A 21,142-nucleotide genomic window follows, 5' to 3' on the forward strand; every position below is an offset into this window, starting at 1 on the left:
AACAGCCTTCTGGATTCCCGAGCAAACAGCCTTCTGGATGCCCAAGACGGAGCTGGTCCAGATGGCAAGGGTAAGGATGCCCGGGATACAGGTGGAGACTGAGTGAATTAGGCAGGAGTTCCCTTCCTCTTCCAAGGAAGCATAAAAAATACTCTTGGAAAAGCAAAGCTCACCCTTTGCCCTTCTCTATGCACCATGGGTGACAACCTGCCATGGTGGGAAGGCAGGTAGGGCAGGCCCTGCACTTCCTGAACATAAGAACATAAGAAAGGCCAGGCTGGATCAGACCAAGGCCCTTCAAGTACAGCAGTCTGTTCACACAGCGCCCAACCAGGTGCCTCTAGGAAGCCCACAAACAAAGACGACTGCAGCAACATTATCCTGCCTGTGTTCCACAGCACCTAATATAGTAGGCATGCTCCTCTGATCCTGGAGAGAATAGGTATGCATCATGACTAGGATCCATTTTGACTAGTAGCCATGGATAGCCCTCTCCTCCATGAACATGTCCACTTTACCCATAGTGCCACAGTGCACTCAGAAGCTAGCCAATAGGTTGTAGGCTGAGGCAAGGAACTCCTAGCCCCAGAAGCCATTCATCTGCAAGTCACCCACAGGTCTGCTGTCACTCTTCTGCACATATCTCCAGGGCAGAAAAGCACTGGGCATTTTGAAAGGATATCTGTACTGCAGCTTCTTGATGAGTTCTTCGGGGGAGATGAAGGTTCTGTAAGTTGTCAAAAAGGCTTCACAGTACAGCACCAAATCTAGGTGGGGAGGACAAAGAACAAAGGCCCATCAGTTGATTGGGTCTTTCAAGTGGAAACTCCAGGGGAAAAGTTAGCATCTTAAAAATAAATGCCATGAAAGCTTGAATGTTTTTCCACAGCCCTTCCCCGTGCATTTAGGAATACATTCTGTTTTCATTTTTATATGCTCCGCTTATTTTCTAAGCTTCTTTGCATCAGCAGGTAAGACTCTCACAGAGATCTTTTGTCCATCTGAAGTCTACTGTTGGTCTGAACGCAGCTGGCACCAAGGAGGTCTGGAATCAACCTCGGAAGAGGGACTGGGGAACTCCAGGCCCAACACAGCACAGATTCTGCTCACCGTGTTTTCAGTCAATGAACTCAGTAGAACTCAGAGGAAGCTGCCTCATTCAGAGTCAGAGGGCTTGTCCATTGAGCCCAGGACTGTCCGCTCCAATTGGCAGGAGCTCTCCTGATATCTAGCAGTTCCCTGAACTGGAGATGCTGGGGATTGAACTTGAGAACCTGCCCGCCAAGCAGGTGCTCCGCCACAAAGCCACGGCCCCTTCAAAACAAGGATCGTCAAGCGCAGCATTTTCTGCTCTGAGGGGCGGCAGCTCTGAAGGTCTCAGGCTGAGGAAGAACGTCATGTCCCCAACATTTCCACTGCTGATCCACAGCCCTGTCCCCTCAATTAACCTCCCTCACACTCTGAACGAGATATCAGGAGCACCAGGAAAAACAAGCACGAACTCAACAGGACTGAAATCTCAATTCCCATCTGCCCCAGAAGGCAGCTGGCTTTTCCTCTAGCCTGCAGACGTGCCAAGAAATTTGTAAGGGAGGGGAGGGAACCCTCTGAAACATCCGGCTGCTGGCTGATTTACGAGCCTCGCCTTGCATTCTCCTCGTCAAAGGCTCAATTCATTAACCCTTGCCAGTTCTCCAACGCTAGGATAACATCAAACAAATTCTTCTGCGCTCATTCTGTATTCTGTACCAGCACGTTGGCATGGCCAAGTGGAGCGGCAAACACACGTATAAAATGAGTATTCTTATCGCATCCCCCAACCTTCGAAGCGGTTTGTTTTAAGCAAATGCTGCTACCGAGTTGGCCAGACATGAGTAAACAGCAGTCTCAGCGCACCTCCTACGTCTTAACCAGCCTCAGCTCTGATTAAGGGGAGGGGGAATAGTGTCATCTTAAAGACTGATGAATTCAAGATGGCATAATCAGTGCAAGGCACGAGTTATTGGATAGAAGTGATAAAGCCTCTGCTGATTGGCTGAACTGCCCTGATGTCAGAAGGTAAGGAAAGAGAGAAGGGCTCCTGGCCAACTACTGGCTGGAGAGTGGAACGGTATGCTGGTGGGATTTGGGAAAGGGTTGGCAAAGTAGGAGGCCAGGGAAAGGAAAACGACTGAGGCCCTGAGACAGCAGAGGGCCAAGGGGAAGCCAGCCCTGGAACACATGAAACTGCCTTATACTGAATTAGACCCTTGGTCCATCTGCTCAGACTATCAGTGGCTCTCCAGGGTCTCAGGCAGAGGTCTTTCACATCATCTACTTGCCTAATCCTTTTAACTGGAGATGCCGGGGATTGAACCCTGGACCTTCTGCATGCCAAGCAGATGCTCTACCACTGAACCACGGCCCCTCCCCAAGGAAAGGAGAGCTGGAAGAAGGAATGGCCCAGGGGACTGAGGGGGGCAGAGAAAAGGCAAAGAAGCTGGGCAGAGAGGAGCAGCTAGGGAGGGAAGGCTGAGTTCCCATGCCCATCCGAAATGATCAACCAAACCTCTGGCTACGGGCCTCTCTTCACGTTCCCTTGGACAAGACTTTCTCAAGGGGCTGCCTTGACATTCAGTAGGAGCTAAGATGGCTTGGGCCCTGACCCGGATGGCCCAGGCTAGCCCGATCTCATCAGATCTCAGAAGCAAAGCAGGGTCGGCCCTGGTTAGAACTGGGAAGTCCAGGGTTGCTACGCAGAGGCAAGCAATGGCAAACCACCTCAGAATGTCTCTTGCCGTGAAAATCCTACGTTGGCTGTGACTTGAAAGCACTTTCCACCTCCACGGAGGCAGCTTTATACCCTTAAGCTAAGTGCAGTGGGACTCGGTTCACCCAAAGTATTTGTCAACCAAAGCTGAACATTTTCTTGTTCTCCCTCTCCTCTCCTTCCTTTCGCACAGCACTTTTCTTTTTGATTCTAAACTGTCCTGGCAGTGACTTTTTCATTCAGATCCATCGTGTGGTGCAGAGCTACATTTTACGCTCTTAATAAGTAACAATCACGATGGTATTATGTAAAAAAACAACAACAACAACCAACAGATTCTAGCATGTCTCATGTTTCAGCACAGGCACAGAAGAGTTAAATGTTCTATCGTACCTTCTGCGATGAACTCTACGAGAGCTTATCCCAGCTTATCGCTTGTTTGACTGAAGCTAAGCAGAATCCCTGCTCCCCCCCCATTTAATCCAGCCGCGCATGGATGATCTGCGAACATAACGTGACAAGTTATGTTGGGAGCTTGTGGCCACAAATATCAACATGCCACGGCCCCTCTGCAATACCTTTCCTGTCAGTCTCCGTCGCGTGGACCAACAAAATGTCCCCTGATCCCCCACGTACGTCTGGTCCATCGTCACCCTGCAAATGGAAAAACAGAAAGGAAGAGAAAAAGAAGAGAAGAAGAGTTCTTGGGTAGTCTTATCCAGTCATCCATTAGAAGCAGGAAGTCATAAACTGTATGAACGGAACAAAAGTTCCAGTCGGAACAATCAACATAGGATCGCCACGAGCCAAGAAGCAGACGCGAAATGGGGTAAAATACCGGAACCCCATTGTCGGTGGCCTCTATGGACATTTCTATTGTGTTGTGTTATGTACCACAAATATTGAAAAGCCACTTTATTGTGAAAAAAGTTGTAAATTGTGATACTTATTAACAATTGTACAGCAGCAAGGCGCTCCCTTGCTAGCTGGCTACACACTGTATTTTACAAGTGTCAAGGACCTAGATAAAGGTTGCACTACTCTGAAATAGGCTTAACAGCTTTTTTATGCTGTTAAGTGCTCAGTTTTTATTTCACAGTCTCCTTTGGGGCACTAGTTATTTTTGTTTGACTACCAAGAACCTGGAGGTTGGCAACTCTACTTCATTCAAGCAAATACCAATGGCTTGGGAAAGTTGCAAGAGATTAAGATGTGCCACGCTTAACATTATCTCTCTCAGAGTTTTGCATTCTCCCATACAGAAAAACACGTACATCTAAATGGTGCCGACATTTATAAAATAACGCCACGAGCAAATGGGTTGTTTTATTGTTCCAGCCAAGAATTTGTTTGGAAAAGAGACTGACCCAAAATTAGCCATCTATGACCTTGGCAAATATTCCACTTTATGACATCAGAGCAGGTAAGCCAATGAAAAACCTGCATGGCCAGGGCTGTCATGACATCAGAGCGTATCAGCCATTCAGAGAAAGAGAGGGGGAACACATCAAATATCTTTACTGTTATATACACAGAAGATGAGGCAATGGTGCCCGGATGTTGGTAGCATAGTAACACAAAGGGGCTGTCTGGCTCACAAGCCTCTGAGAAAATTATGTCCACGATGCAATACTTCAGGCATTCCTCTGGCAGGGCTCCTGGAATTCCACTTAAGCTGTGAGTAATAGCTTGTCACACCGGCTGGCGGATCTTGGCTGGCCTGAGCGGCTCTCTCCTGCAGCAAGTGCTGGCAAATGACAGGCTGCTGCTGGTTTCCAGACGGGCCCCTTTGATAGCCTGAGAGCTTCAAAGGCCCGGAGTATTCCCCGAAGCCCGGAGATAACAATGCAAGCCTGGATGCCTGGCAGAAAGGCCTGGGCTCGCGCCAGAGCAGCCTTCTCTTCAGGCACCAGCGTTCCTACCTTGCTCAGGAAGTTCATTTGTCCTTCCATAGCCATCTAGGAACTGAAATCAAGATTGCAAAGTCGCGTACCCACCCCCGCAACTCCCCCACGCAGGAGAAGAGGAGTTGGTTTTTATATGCCGACTTTCTCTCCCACTTAAGGGAGAATCAAGCCGGCTTACGATTACCTTCCCCTCCCCTCCCTACAACAGACACCCTGTGAGGTAGGCGTGACTGAGAGAGCTCTTAGAGAGCTGTGACTAGCCCAAGGTCACCCAGCTGGCTTCATCTGGCAGAGTGGGGAAACCAACCCGGTTCTCCATATTAGAGTCCGCCACTTATGTGGAGGAGTGGGGAGTCAAATCCGGTTCTCCAGATTAGCATCCGCCGCTCATTTAAAGGAGTGGGGAATCAAACCCGGTTCTCCAGATTAGAGTCCACTGCTCCAAACCACCGCTCTTAGTCACTACACCATGCTGGCTTTCTAAGGACAAGAGACCTACTTTTAAAAAAAAGAAAAAAAAAGAAATGAACGCCAAGGGTCTTGGGATGCTCAACTATGCTGCACCGAGAAACATTCAACTCAGGTCTAAGAGTTGCATTTACAGGCAAATCCAGGTCAGCTTGCCGCAAGCGCAAAGCCCGTGACACAGAACCCACTCAGGGGGGAAGAGTCTGCCTTACCTCCTGCTTCAGTGTCAGCCTGGCCATAATTTCATTGTGGTCAACCAGCGACAGCTCGTCCACCTCCTCTTCCAGCTGGGAAGACTCCAAGGATTCCGGTGACTTCTGCTGCCTGGATGAGGGAATGCGAGGCCACGTACGCGTCAGGGAAAAGGGTAGACTGTTGGCCAGATGACAGGCCCCCCGACACAGAGAGGAGGTTGGCTATCGTCACCGTTTTCATTGGCCGGGAGTGAGCCCACCCCGCTTGCCAGTGCCACCGGGAAGGGGCTGTGGCTCAGTGGTAGAGCATCTGCTTGGCATGCAGAAGGTCTCAGGTTCAATCCTGTTAAAGGGCATCTCCAGTTAAAGGGACTAGGCAAGTAGGTGATGTGAAAGACCTCTGCCTCAGACCCTGGAGAGCTTAGGGGAGGGGCTGTGGCTCAGTGGTGGAGCATCTGCTTGGCAAGCAGAAGGTCCCAGGTTCAATCCTTGGCATCTCCAGTTAAAGGGACTAGGCAGGTAGGTGATGTGAAAGACCTCTGCCTCAGACCCTGAAGAGCCGCTGCCGTCTGAGTAGACAATACTGACATTGATGGACCAAGGGTCCAGTAGAAGGCAGCTTCATGTGTTCATGTGGACTTATCCCGGAGTCACATGACGCTCACTGGGGAACCCACAGTGCCAGCAACAGCGAAGCCCACTGGGACAGTGGCAATGAGGGAAAATGCGACCACAGTCCACACTCCCCATAAATCTTACTGGGTGACCCGTGGGCGAGTCACTCTTTCAGCACCCAACCTATCTCACAGGGCTGTTGTGAAGATAAACTGGAGGATGAGAGAGAGAGAACCATATATGCTTGTCCTGAACGCATGGGGTAAAAATGTACTAAAAAATAAATATGGATTGTTTTCCTTTCAGATAATGCCAGAGTCTGAGACAGCCTCTCTGCAAACAGCTGCCCTCAAGCCCAACCTACCCCAGAGGCTTTGTGTGAGGACAAAGAAGAAGAAGAGTTGTACAATCACCTTCCCTTCCTCTCCCCACAACAGACACCCTGTGAGGTAGGTAGGGCTAACAGAGCTCTAAGAGAGCTGTGACTAGCCCAAGGTCACCCAGCTGGCTTCATGTGGAGGAGTGGAAAACAAACTAGATTAGAGTCCGCCACTCATGTTGAGGAGTGGAGAATCAAACCCGGTTCTCCAGATAAGAGTCCACCACTCATGTGGAGGAGTGGGGAAACAGACCCGGTTCACCAGATTAGAGTCCACCACTCATGTGGAGGAGTGGAAAATCAAACCCGGTTCTCCAGATTAGAGTCTGCCGCTCTTAACCACTACAACACGCTGGCTCAAAACTCCCATCACGGTGTTGGAATATATACAGGAACCATCAGGATAAATGCGAGACCCACAATCCCACCTTTTGCTTTCATCTTGGTTTTCCTTCCCTGGGGCATTGCTGAGTGAGGCAGAGTCCTTGGGGTAACCGTCTCTGACAGCCGGAAATTCCTGGAAGGGTGAAACAAGTCTTGGATTATTAAGACAGCCCCTTTGTGCCAGGAGGCGACTTGACAGACTCACAACACCAGCAGTTTCCACAACCGCTTCCCTCTCAGGACTCCCAGGGAGGGTATTGTCACCACACAGCCTAGCGCAACATATGCAACTCAAATCAGACTGGGAAAGCAGGAAGAAGCCCAGAAGACTTTCACAGAAGTGCTGTCATTTGCTCTGAACCACTGAGACATGCTGCCAAAAATCCAATTGGGCCCCATGAATTCCAGTCACCTGACCAGTCAAATTCTGTCAATTCAGCCCACTGTTGATCGACAGTTGTCAAATACACTGTGAAGTCCAGAGTTTCCTTGCACAAGCAATGGCTGGCCTTTCCTCACTGCACCCTGGGCTGATCGGACTGAAGTGACACCCCCCACTCCAGCAGATATCGGGGTCACCCAAGTACATAATTCTCACTTACGACTCCCTCCTCCAAATGCTAATCCTGAATTGTCAAGGTTTTAGCTTCTTCTTTCTCAGCGTGAGAGCTGAGCTATTTTCTGTGTTGCTGGACAAGAACTTTTGCTTTTAGTTGTGCTCCAGTGTCCACTGGCCCTCACCCCTGAGCCTCGACAGGGTATTCTCCAAACTGGGCAGGTGCCATCCTCGGTTCCCGCTATTCCCCACCCATTCCACCAGTCTCTGCACCCTGACACATGAGGTATCGCCTCTTGTCTCCAAGATTCTGCCTGAGCGTTTGAGCATCAGTAGGCCTGGTAGCCCTATTGCCTCTGTCTGTACCTCTGGACTGATCCTGCCATATGCTTGCCATTTGCCTCTGTGCCAAGCAAACCGCCAGCCTCAGCCGCAATCCTCTGCCACCCAGAAACTGAAGAGTGGGAGAAAACATGGATGGAAAATGGCCTTTATGTCGAAGTTCTGCAGCATTACCTGGAAATGATGTCACACACCCTCCTCAGATACCACCTTCAAAATTTCCTGGCATTTGCTGAGACCGTGCTGGCAACCCTATTCTGCCACCTCCCCTCCCAATTCAGATGCATGGCCTACCTCCCCCTACTGGACATGTGACATAACCCACTCCGCTCACTCTGGTCATCCTCAGAGGCTCTGCTTTGGTTGCTCCCGCCATCTGAGGTCAGACAGGTGGCAGCCCAAGACGAGGCCTTCTCCATCGTGGCACCAAAACTTTGGAACTCCCTCCCCGGGGAGATTAGTCTGCCTCCCTGTACTGATGTGTTTACTAGCGCTCCTTCTAGTGTTGCTTGTTTGTGTTTTAATTGAATTTTATTCTTTAACTGTATTTTAATTCTTTAAATGTTTTAATGTTTTTTATGTTCACTGCCTTGGGGACCCTGATTGTGTAGAAAGGAGGCATAAAAAAGTTTTAAATAAATAACAAATAACTGCAGGCTGCCTCTGAACGCGGGAGTGTTCAGTAGGAATTAGAAAAGCACCCAAACAGCCACGCTGGATTACGTCAGACAATCAGAATTATGGGATGGACAGTGGCCATCTTGGTAGGAGGATAGCTGGCAGCATACTGAAGTCCATGCAGAGTGGACATACCCTCCGATACTTAACTGTTGAAAATAGATACGATTCATCTTTTGTAAGTATTATGGCTGAAACACACACACCAAAATCAGACACCAATGGAAGCTTTACTCTACTAATAGAAAGTAGCATTCATTTATTCTTAGCTTCTTTTGACTGGGAGAGAAGTTAATTTACAAAAAAAAAGAAAGAAATGTAGTACTTAATTAATTATGCTTCTACAACCCACTGTGTGTATGCCCGCACCACATGGCCCATTTCCCAAATAAAATTTGGTAACTGAGAGTTGTACCTGGACCTGCCCTCACCTGGGTGGTCCAGGCTAGCCTGATCTCATTAGATCTTGGAAGCTAAGCAGGATCAGCCCCAGTTAATACTTGGATGACAGACCACCAAGGAAGGAAGTCTACATAGACCCAGGAGATGGCAAGCCTTTGTCTCTTGCCTTGAAAACCCTGCGGGGTTGCCATAAGTCAGCTGCGACTTGATGGCACTCTCCTCCACCACCTGGACCGGTGCATACTGGATTCTATGCGCACAGACCCAATTAAGAATGTATAGATGACCCTGTATGGAGGTTCAGAGGGAAGGTAAGATGGCAAACACATCCCTGTTTCTTCTTTGTAGTCTCTTTATGTGGGAGACCGGAATGCACCCATCGAGGTGGATGTGAGGTTATTAACTGAAAACACTCCAACACTGCTCTCCAAACCTGTGCTTCTGTTCTAGCACTGACATCCAGGGAGCAGTGCTTGATGGGTCTCAGCTTTGCAGATAACTGTCCAGTTGGTTTTCTATCCCTTCAATAGCTGCTTTCTATCCCTTCAATCTTTCCCATTTTCTACATTTGGTTGTAAAACGAACAACAGATTTCTTGATGTCTAAGGAGTGCGATGTTTCTTCCGTATCATCAGTGGGCTTGAGAAAGAGAAGCAGCATTTCACATGAAAAAGTGAAGCTGCCTTATACTGAATCAGACCAATGGTTCATCACAGTCAGTACCGTCTACTCGGACTGGCAGCAGCATTCCAGGATCTCAGGATGAGATCTTTCACATCACCTACTGCCAGATTCTTTAACTGGCAATGCTGGGGGCTGAACCTGGGGCCTTCTGCATGCCAAGCAGATGTTCTGCCACTGAGTCATGGCCCCTCCCCAACCAAATAATATTCCTTGGTTTAAGCTCTAAAGAAGAAACTATATTGGGCTGAAATCCTAGATCAGTTCTCAAAACCACTTTACCCTTATGAAATTTAAAGAAAGGAGAACCATGCATCAATGCTCTTATTTTGCTAAGTCTGTGAACAAAAAGGAGAGCCCCCACCCCCAAAAAACAGAAAGAAAGAAAAAGAAAATGAAGGACTTGGGGCCCAGAATTTGTAAAGGACTAGGAGCTAACAGTTTGAAAGCATTTAGAACATGAATTCAGCAAGCACCAGAGATAAATTCCATGGGGGTACAGAGGGTTTTACAGGATAATCTAATGTAAATTGTAGATTGCTGGTTAGAAGAATGCAGTGACACCTAGTAAACAGACTCTTCTAGTGCCTCATCTGAAAAGAACAGAATCCTCAAAAAGAAGGTCCTTTACCATGGCTTCTGTTTCATTTGGCAGTGCAGCTAAATGAAGCCAGCAGACCTCTCAAAGAGAGAACAGTTGCAAGTTTCACCTAATAGTTTGGCAGGGAACACTGGTTGCTTAAACAAGTATAGAGCCCCCATTTGAAGGACATTCATTTCTCTTCTGGGATCAAGGAGAAATCCATTCACATCAGAGTAGCTAATAACAGCCCAGAAAAACCTCCACAACTAGCTATTTTGAGGGTCAAGGATGATGACATATAAACTTTCCTACCTTCTTTCAATGAGACTGGAATTGGAAGAACCCTGCTGTGCTTCTGCAACAATGGAATTTGCAGCAGGGCGGGCACAGATGAAAGAATATCACTCTTGTTTCATTTTATACATGCAAACACAAGGGCAGAACTGAAGCTGGTTTCAGCCAGTGTCCAACTTCAACATCTAAGAGCCCTTTCAAAACTGGGGAAAGCTATAAGACTTATGGATTCAGACCCTAAAGGCCAGACCTTTAGGAGAAGAAAACATCATGTCTATATCCAGTGATTTAGCCATTTTCCACCTGCAGAGTTCTCAGTTCTTTTTGAGTGCAGTCTCTATTGCAAGGAGCTAATACAGATTTGCTCCTAGAGCGCTTCCTAGACACATCGTCTGGCTTGTGCTGACTGAACAGAGGTGGGCCATTATACCATTCGCTCTCTCTCTCTGCCACCAGCAACAGACATTTCCAATCATCCTAACTGCAGCCAACAACAGAAAAAAAGGCGACATATTCATCTCAACACACATGGAGCTGGTGCCTCCCAGGATCAACCATGATCAAGAACATGGTTTGGATCCACCAGAAATTTCCACTGATGGAAAGGATTTCAACCAGCAGAGTGCAAATACCTTGCCTACTCTCACCTGCTGTACCCCAAAATGCCCTCTGAAAGGCCACTTTTTCAGGCCAGGCAACCTCTAAGAACAGTGTTTGGGGGGAGTTGGATGTCTGCAGCAGGAGGGAAGAACCTGTGGACCCCCCCCCCATCAAAGCCCTTGAGAGGAGGCGACCCCAGATTATTTCTAACAGTGTTATTTGGAGCAGTGCTGTGACTGGGACCAACATGACTCTAGAAGACTGGGTTAATCTTTTCTTCCAAAACTGTAAGGATGGTAGCCATGACTTTGGTTCCTTGGTTATGAGGGGAGGCCATCATCAGTACTGGCGTGAAGTCACCAATCTTCTCCAAAATCAGCTGTGCTGGAAGGAGGGCTTATCTTGGACTTGCATAGGAGAGACTGGCTTTTCCCTTTAGCCTTCTCATGAGGGGACTGATCCTTGTGCTCAAATTTTGTCTCTGCCTTTGTAACAGACTGTTCTAATTGGCCCTGACAATTTTCCTTGTCTCCAGTGGTTTGTATACTAGAGACTTTGTCTTCAGGCTCTGCGGCAATAGATTTCAGACCTAGTCTTGGAACTGATGTAGATAGTGAAAGGTGTTTCAGAGAAACTTTCTTCTTCTGTGAAGGAGGAATTGTACTATATGAACCACCTGAAGTTTTCCCCCACAGAGTGGCTTTGAGATGTGACAGCCTATTGGTTACTGGCTTTGGGAGGAAATGGTTTACGGGCCGGTCATCCCCAGACACAATAAGCACAGGGAACGATCGTCCAATTATGCCCTCTTTACCTCACGATGTGAGCACTTTTTGAACAATGCCTTTTGCACCCTGGAAAGAGACAGGCAAGCAAAGAATGGGAGGAAAGAGCACAAAAGAACTCTCCAAATTAGTCTTCCCTCTCTGGCAGCACAAAGAGAACTGAAGCAGAGGGAAAACCCTTTTCTTCCTCAAGGGGGTAAGAAAAAAATGGTGGAAGAGAGGGGGATATCCTGCACTCTGAGGCTTTCCAGAATTTTCCATGGCTGGCCTGCGTGCGCTCCTATGTGGGGCAGCACAGAGGATGTGAAGACAAACCAATAGATATAGGTCCATATTAAAGACCCGGACAGGTAGTTTAATGCCCAAATTGTCCCCCAATTATGGCCTAACCTGGATTGACCCTCTGGGCCTGTTACCAGAATAAATCCCAGCCAAGCCATTTGTGAATGCAGGCATACTGCTCTGCTTTGCCATGGGAAAACCAATCCTTTACACAGGACGATGATGCTGGATTTTAACAAGCACCCAGACTTTAGTCTTCCGATTGCCACTTTGGGGTCAGGAGGCAATTTTCCTCCAGGCCAGATTGGCCAGGGTTCCTGGAAGGCTTTTTTATTTGCCATCTTCTGGGCATGGAGTAGGGGTCACTAGGTGGGGGGAGGTAGTTGTGAATTTCCTGTATTGTGCAGGGGTTGGACTAGATGACCCTGGTGGTCCCTTCCACCTCTATGATTTTATGATTCTACTACATCCTTATATCCACTTGTGAATGTAATGTTTTATAAAGGAAAATAAAACAGAATAAAAACAGAAGCAGCAGGATATTGCGTTAGCAACATGTCCTAGTTCTATGTCGACAGCATAGCACCGCAAAGCTCACATGGGGAGGGGAAAACAAGCTCTGTTTTTAAAACGCACTTAAGAAAAACCAAAAGCTTCCCACAGCCATGCACAAAGCAGCAAAAGCACTAAGAAGGTAAGGAGAGGGAAGCTCACACTGACTGACGGGCCCCTATTTGGCCAGTCCCCCAAGAATTGAAGGTGACGGCTGGGAAAGGTGTGGTGGGATGTGCCTGGAACTGCCCGGCGTAAGCGCAGCCCGCATGCAGCCTGCCACAAAGGGTTGCCACCGCTATGCAGTTTACTTACTCCTTCAGATTGAGGGAGTTCCCCGTTGCTTTGGCCGGAGGAATACAGATTGACGTATTCACCCTCCCCAGCCTCCTCACCGGCGTTTTCACTCTACAGGAGACAGGACGAAAGGAAACGGGTGATGGTGCTTTTGCGACCAACGCGCTGAACATCCAGCAAATTGTGCGCAGAGAGGGGCCCTGCTGCGATCCGGGCCCCCTGACTTGGAGCTGTTAGACAGAAGGCTACCGGCATTCATTCAGCCCTGGAGTCTTCCAAGGCAATTCATTTCTACCTTCTTTTTTAAGCAGAAAAAACGACACCTGCAAAGCTTCCAAAGGTGATCAGGCTGCACAGTTGGGGAAAAGGGGATCAGAAGAGGTCTACTTGAAATCCAAATGACCAATCAGCATAAACCTTGATACCAGAACCACCTTCCATGTCATCTTCCCCAAATTTCTAATAGCTCAGGCACAATTCTTCCTGAATTATGACAGGAGGAACAACTGTGCCCCCAAGCCCCACTCTTCTGCACTTCTCTGCATGGCTCCATCTGCTTTTTGTTGGACGATGACTATTAGGGGCTCGTGCAGACATGTCCAGTGCATCTGCTTGGCTCGTTGTGCTGCATCTCTACCCCGGGAACAACGGAACGATAGAATCATGCTCAATGCACACATTTAGCAGAATTGTGTGTCTGGCAACAGTGCCTGGTCGGGAGGACGTCAGGCCAAAGCAGTGACTCATGCACAGATGTGGCAGCATCTTCCTCTGTGGGTAGCGATCTGGTCCCACAGGTTCCACCCCTCCTCCCGACATACAGTTTGGAACTGCTAGTTTAATGCCTTTAAATATTCCGAGCCCCTTTTGGGGTTTGAACAGGGAGCGTTTCTTCCTGAAGCGTGGCCACTATGGGTAGGTTTTTCAAAACGTGCTTCGAGAAACAACATATTTGGGCAAACTGCATTAGAGCTGATGGCCAGGAACGGCTTCCTCGCTGACACAAGATTGGCTGAGACAGCGAGCAGAGAGTCAGCCAGGTCAACCGCTCACCTATGATCTGATCCTTAACAGGAGATGCCGGGGATTGAACCTGGGGCCTTCTGTATGGCAAGCAGATGCTCTACCCACTGAGCAATCGCCCCTCTTTGGGGCAGTTAGAGCATTTTCCTCCTCTATGCTGCATCCACCTGACCGACTGAACCCCACCACTGTTTTAATACTAAACTCTCACTCTCTTTGCACCCCGAAAGAATCCACAATCTGTCTCTGTTGCATGCAGATTGCCACGGGATCTAAACAGGGCATTGGGTCCAGCACCTTTCCCAGCACACACACACACAAACACACAGTGTTGCACGATCAGAGCTCTCACCGAAGATGTCTGGAGAGAATCAGTGAAAGAGGTTTCAGAAGGAAGGCAGACAGAAGCAGTCCCATTAAAGCTGCTCTCCTGAGAAGAGGAGGTGGCCCCGTCTGCGGTGCTGAGCGGCTGACCGCCTGCGGCTGGCCCGGCCACCAGGGCAGAGTTCGGAGACTGGTGCACAGGCGGGAAAGGCAGAGGCGGGGAGGAGATGGCGGAGGCGGATGAGAGAAAAGGAGGGACGGAAACTTGGTTGCGAGGCACAAAGTCTTGGGAGTAAGACCTGAACACCGATTTGTACTGCAAGGGACGGACGGTGACGGTGGAGGGAATGAACCAAACCAACATAAGGGGCGGGGGGGGGGGGGAGGAAAAGAAAGAGACAGAGAAAAAAGAGAAAGAGATTAGATCAATAGCAGCGCCTAGCAGCACGAGGTCAGCCTGTGCAAGGAATTCTTTGCTGAGTTGCAAATCCCCTCCTAGGTAACACTGCCGCTAGACCAACAAGATGCTAAAAAAGGCCGTACCTCAGGCTGTGCACACTCTCCCATCAATGCAACGCTTCTATAGAGAAAAGGCGGAATTTTGTGACCTGTATAAGTGGGGTGCATTTACACACTTTCTAACTTCGCACTGGGTTGGGTCTAGTGTCCCCAGCTCTTTGTTGGGCAATTCTTGGAGATTTGGGGGGTGGAGCCTGGGAAGAGTAGTGGGAGAGGCCCCATCAGGACATAATGACACAAAGTCCATCCTCCAAAGCAGTTATTTTCTCCAGGGGAACTGGACTTGGTTGGCTGGAGAACAGCTCTAATTCTGGGAGATCTCCAGGTTAGCAATGTTAGTTGGCTCCCACAGCTCCATTTTTCTAACAGTGACATTTCCCCTCCAGGGCAAGGAGCCTTCTGGAAGAGCCTTGGACCAGCCAACGGGTCCTTCCTCCAGAGGAAAGCAGTGCCTGGAGCAGAACAGATCCGACCTGTAATCTAGGTCCGCAATTTGGGGCTGATTTGCATCACTGAGTTTGATTTTACAAGCCACCGGGGAGAAAGAACAAACTCTTCAAGGCACTAGAGCCCCCTCCCTCTTGACCACAGGAAGTCACATTTCCCCCCCCCCTCGGCCTCCTAAGGAGTTGCACGGATCTTTGCAAACACATCTTTGAAGATTCAAAACAGATAAAAGGAAGTATTTCTTCACACAATGCATAGTTAAATTGTGGAACTTCCTGCCCCAAAATGTGGGGATGGCTGCCAATTTGGAAGGCTTTAACTGGGGAATGGACATGTTCATGGAGGACAGGGGTATTCATGGCTACTAGTTAAAATGAATACTGGTCATGATGCATGCCTATTCTCTCCAGGATCAGAGGAGCATGACTATTATCTTGGGTGCTGTGGAACACAGGCAGGATGGTGCTGCTGCAGTCGTCTTGTTTGGGGGCTTCCTAGAGGCACCTGGTTGGCCACTGTGTGAACAGACTGCTGGACTTGATGGGCCTTGGTCTGATCCAGCAGGGCTTTTCTTATGTTCTTAAGCCATATCAGAACAAGAAAGCTGCTTTTCTTGAAAGAAAAGGCTTAATTTCTCAACTAAATTCTACGCGCAATCCTACACTGAGCCTTTTTTCTGTGCTCCTGTGGAACTATCGTACATGCCCCAATATGTGCATTTTCTGCAGATATGTCATGCAAGCAAAGAGTTTGGCACAGGCTGCAGAATTCAGCCTCCTGATCATCTCCACATTCATTAAAAAATAGTTTCAGTCCATTAGACCAACAGATTTTCAGGGTATAAACTTCTGAGAGTCAAGAGAAGGGAGCTTTGACTCGTAAAGCTTATAACCCAAAAACTGTGTTGGATCTCTAAAAAGTCTTCCTTGACTCCAATCTAATGGAAAAAAAGAATTGCTAGACCACAGGGCTGCATGTCAAAGGTCACTTGGGCAGGGCCTGGCAAAAATCACTGAAGTTGGGATGTGTGTGCAGTAGAGAGGGTGGGGAAGGGGAGAAACATGGCCTGCCAGAGTTTGCGTTCAGGGTTTTCAGTGTCATTTTGTTCCTTTCCATAAACGGCAGAGGAAGAATTGTGCAAAACATATGAAATATGCACACTTCGAATGACACATGCAGGTCACAGGAATTTGCTTTGTGTGGCACATGGGCTCTTTGGGCAAGAACCCTGCAAGAGGACACCTGCGTGCCGTACCATGGGCATGGCTTCACCAGGGTGCATCACCCTCCTCCTCAAGCATACAACATACAAAAAGTCCCAGGTTCAGTCCCCGGCATCTCCAGCTAAGAGGATCGTGAAGGACGTGATGTGAAAGACCTCTACACCTGGGGAATGGCTGCCACAGTAGACAATATTGACCTTGACGGACCAATGATCTGACTCAGTAGAGGAAAGTTCATGTGTTCATAACTCCATAGACTCAACAACATGGAGGATACAAAGATCTGCTTCCCAAGAAGAGCATCAGGATGAAACAGGTACATGTTACTAGGAGCCATCCTCATGCGAAGAACAACAGGTATGAAAACATGACATGAGAATTGGACAGCTGTCACGAGAAGCATGTTATGATGCATAATGGAGCAAAACAGCTGGCAGGTGATGAGGAGACATCCCAAACTCAATCTGGGGGTGGGAGTGGGGGAGAAAACAGGGCTACTCAGTGGCCATCTTGCTCAGTGTTCTCCCTTCTACTATTATTTCAGATTGATTTGCATTTCTGGAAGGGGCCGTGGCCAAGGGGTGAAATCTTTGTTCGGTGGGAAAACTCCCCGGATAACTTTGGACCGATCCCTCTCTCCACAGGGCTGATACAAGGATCAAATCCAAAAAAGCCGGCCCACCCTGAATGGCTTCAATATGGCAGTGCCACGGAACAGCTGGGCATAGATCCCGGAAATCAAGGGGGAGGCGGAGCCTCTCTTTGGCCCACTTGTGACTTTGTTATGACTCCATCGCTTCTCGGCCTTTTGGCTAAGATCAAGTGTGTAGACTCCATGAATTGCTATCGTGAAAGGTTAACACTGAAGCAGATCGGGAGTACCCCGGTGAAAAAGTCTAAATGCCAACAGAAGAGAGATGGTTACAGATTTCCAAAAACCCTCTGCCTCTGACATCACACACATACACTCACAGCCCCTGGAGCACAAGCCCCGCTCCACCCTTCCTGTCACTGCTGCATCATGAGGACAACAGATATACATGAGGGTACCTTCATCGGGACTGCAAGCTTGGAATATTAAATTACTATTAAAAGACAAGTTTCTAGTCCTTAAGACTCTGAAGACCTGCTCGTGGGCAACATCTGCTGATGCCTCAGAAACCAACTGAGTGGCTGAATAAGATTTCCAGTGGAAGAGGATTTGCTGGCGGGGGGCTTCAGTGCCCTGCACAGGGCCCTTCCCCTTCCCAGGATTGGTGAAGTCAGAATGAATTATGCAAATATATTATGTATATGCAAATATATTATGTATATGAGAGCCAGCATGATGCAGTGGTTAAGAGCGGTGGTTTGGAGCAGTGGACTCTGATCTGGAGAACCGGGTTTGATTCCCCACTCCTCCACATGAGCGGCGGACGCTAAACTGGTGAACTGGATTTGTTTTCCCGCTCCTCCACATGAAGCCAGCTGGGTGACCTTGGGCTAGTCACACTCTCTCAGGGGAAGGGAAGGTGATTGTAAGCTGGTTTGATTCTTCCTTAAGTGGTAGAGAAAGTCGGCATATAAAAACTAACTCTTCTTCTTCTTCATATAAGTTACCTCATTTACATGTTATATAATTCATACTGAAGGCAACAGTGAGGTTTTTTAGGGGGGGGGGAATGATGGTGCAGAATGAAAAGTATTCCAGCCACATGAGAGCAATTGAGAATCGTTGCTGCCTACACTCCAGTTCCTTCCTTCCCACTCAAATTCACATTTATGCCCCAATTATGCCTATTCATTTGTTCACCCAGCTTGCCGGCATTTGTTTCACAAAATGTGTACCTCCGCAGAACAGCCAGGGACTCCGAAAGGCACAACTGAGCAACTCCAGTCTTTCAGACATGCCAAATGAGCCTGCAGGATTTCAAAACGGGGGACAAAATGCCACGCAACCCCTGAAACATCTCCCTCGCCCTTCTGCACACTGGGCAACAAGTCAACAATAAAAACAACTTGTTATTTAATTTGCCTTAATGTGCAACTCAACAGATCGTTTGCGTGCTGCAGAAGACCTGCCCCAGCCCCTGGACACACGCAGAGTTTACCATTTAACCAAGTAAAAACAGTCAAACAAGGCAAACAAAGTAACAAAGTAACAGTCAAACAAAGTAAGCGCTTGAAAATCTTCCTGTACGTACCCCAATTAAAACAATGTCTTCTTTTCATCCCCCTGTTCCCTTCTAGACCCCCCCACCCTCCATACCAGAAATGCCTATGCAAAGAGTCCTCCCCCTCCTCCCCCAGGGCTCACCTTTTTTGAGATCTCTCTTTTAAAAAAAATATTATAGCTGTACAACGTATACAGTTTAAAAATACTAAAATGGGTTCTCACAATCAACACACATGGCAGTAAATGAAAAAGCAAAAAAAAATAAAATCCCCTTTATACTACCATGGCAGTTTTGAACTTACTTTCAGGACAGATCTACATTTCACTGTCCTTCCTACTATAGCAGAACCCCATTGTCTCCTTTGAAGGCATACTAAAAAAGCTCGAAGGCTCAGACAGCATAAGGTGTTTTGGGGACAGAACTACATTTGAAGACCAAGACAAAAGACAAAAAAAAAACCTTTTCTGAGGTCTCTTAAGTCCTCTTCATTCCCACCTGAATTGACCCCCCCTATACACGAGCCTGCTTTCCCGCAGGGTCAGCCTTGCCCTATGCCACCACTTACACCATCAGCTCCCCAAATGCCAGTATCTAAAGCACCACATTTAGGGATGGCACTATGTGAAATTATAAGAAATTTGAAGATCGGCGAAACAAATGCTAAATGTGCGCACACACGCACGAACAGAGCTAGGATTCTTCAGCAAAAACAAAACCGGCAGTGCAATCCTACGCAAAGTTACTCCAGACAAAGCCTACTGATTTTAATGAACTGAGACAAAAGCTTTCGCAGAACAGAGCCCCCGTCCGTCTGATGCAAGAAATATGACTTTAGGGCCACGAGCCCCATAGAAATAGTTTCAGAGGGTAGCCAAGTTGCTCTGGGGTAGGACAGCTAGATTGGAGTCCAGCAGCACCTTAGAGACCAACAAGAATTTGAGTTTGGGGGAGTACAAGCTTTCAAGAGTCAAAGTCCCCTTTGTCAGATGCCGTATCTGTCAAAGGGAGCTTTGACTCTCAAAAGCTTGTAGCCCCCAAAATCTTTTTTTTAAATATTTTTTATTAGAAGTTTTCAGAAAAAACAAACAAACAAACAAACAAACAAACATAACCTTCTCAATCATTCACATACATACAGTGTAAACAATATTTCAGGGAGTTCGATTTGAATTAATCATTCGTGTTGTACTGGACATTTATTTAATCAATAATCTATCTAAATCCTTTATCCATATTTCCACTACTTTTCAGACAATCTGTTGAAGCAATTGATATTTAATACAATTCATATTTCCCTTTCTGTACTTTACTTTTATTTTTCGTCTGCTGCTCTAAACTTAACTATTTCATATACACGATAAATCTACTGCCTTTATATCGTTATTCATTTATTTATTAATATGTCTCTGCCCTTCTTTACCAAGTTATGGTTTCTACTTTATATAATCAAAATAAAACAACCATTTCTTCTGAAATTCTTCCATCGTTCTGCCATTCACCAAATGGGATAGTTTCGACATCACTGCATATTCTGCCATTTTATCTTGCCATTTTTTCCAATTCTGGAGTTTCTTTTTGTTTCCAAGTTGTTGTCAGTACTAATCTCGCTGCTGTGATCATATTGCCTCCCAAAATCTTATTGGTTTCTAAGGTGCTGCTGGACTTGAGTCTAGCTGAGCCCCATGGAAGATTCTGCCGCAGTAAATCTGTCAAATCTTTCGGGTGCCACAAGGTTCCTTTTTGTTTGTTCTGCTGCTGACTGATACGGCTAGCCCTACCGCATTCCTCAGGAGTGTCAAGATCCTGCAGGTAAAAATGACTTGAGACCATCACAGCTGCACATCCCCCACCCATCAGGGCCAAAGACTGGAAAGGGAGAACTCTGCGAAGCAAGACCCTCAACAAAGAGGACCTGGCAGCTCAGATTTTACCTCCTGACAATTCACTGACAGAGCAGTTTTCGCCTCTTGTGATCCTGTCGTGGCCTGCACAAGTCCGTCTCCGCAGGCCCCGCCTGGGGGCCTGGCATCACGTTGCATGGATAAGGAAATGAGGAAGGGGATTTTCTTGGGGAAGAAAACGAAAAAGACAAAGAGTCCGTCCCTGCCACTTGGACAGACAAAGATCTTGGGCTCCGTCTAGGCTCTTCTCCTGTCACGCTGGCTTCTTTCCGCATGAGCACAGCTGGCTGGGGAGAAGCATCAGCTTTTGACGTTGCCTCAGTCAGCCTGACAGCTCTAATCTCCGTATTGACTCTGGGATGCGGACTGGGCTCCCAACGGCTCTCGCTGGCCAGGCCCAAAACGTTAAATCCCCAGTTAAGATTCCCGGCTTGTGACCTCAGCCTAGCTCAGCAAATCTTTTCAGCTGGCCATGACTGCCTGCTGCACGCATTATGGCCTCCCCGGGGAATAGGTCCAGTGAAGGTTTCATTGCTGAGATGCAGTCAGGAAGGAGAGGAGAGGAGACTGTAATGGAGAAGGCATGCAGCATCTCCAGGCTTTCCAGGATCAGAGCTGCAGATGGAAGCCTTCGCAGGATCAGGTCTAGTCCACTGACGCCAGAGAAGGCCACAGGCAAGGGATGTGTCAAACTCTTGAGGAAAGAAGAATAAGGAGCAATGTCTTAATTGCAGGGCTCTGGGGGTCCGTGGGAGGGGGGCATTGTCTCTGGACTGATCGAGAGGCTGCAGCTAGTGTGGG

The 21,142-nt window shown here is 47.9% G+C and overlaps 1 protein-coding gene across 5 annotated transcripts in view; it reads right to left on the reverse strand.

Moving 5' to 3' along the window:
- RAPGEF1 (Rap guanine nucleotide exchange factor 1) overlaps positions 1 to 21,142 on the reverse strand; it is a 162,117-nt gene that overhangs the window by 15,468 nt on the left and 125,507 nt on the right. For 3 of the 5 annotated variants that reach the window (XM_056860038.1, XM_056860037.1, XM_056860036.1), the window contains exons 12-17: positions 14,124 to 14,411; positions 12,767 to 12,859; positions 6,741 to 6,829; positions 5,337 to 5,448; positions 3,328 to 3,403; positions 679 to 767 (exon numbers count right to left, since the gene is read on the reverse strand). In XM_056860038.1, the coding sequence (XP_056716016.1) occupies positions 679 to 767; positions 3,328 to 3,403; positions 5,337 to 5,448; positions 6,741 to 6,829; positions 12,767 to 12,859; positions 14,124 to 14,411 (747 nt within the window). The remainder of the gene's footprint in view (positions 1 to 678; positions 768 to 3,327; positions 3,404 to 5,336; positions 5,449 to 6,740; positions 6,830 to 12,766; positions 12,860 to 14,123; positions 14,412 to 21,142) is intronic. The other 2 variants (XM_056860039.1, XM_056860040.1) reach the window with 2 other exon arrangements.

Source organism: Euleptes europaea, chromosome 14 (assembly GCF_029931775.1).
Source record: "Euleptes europaea isolate rEulEur1 chromosome 14, rEulEur1.hap1, whole genome shotgun sequence".
Lineage (NCBI taxonomy): Eukaryota > Metazoa > Chordata > Lepidosauria > Squamata > Sphaerodactylidae > Euleptes > Euleptes europaea.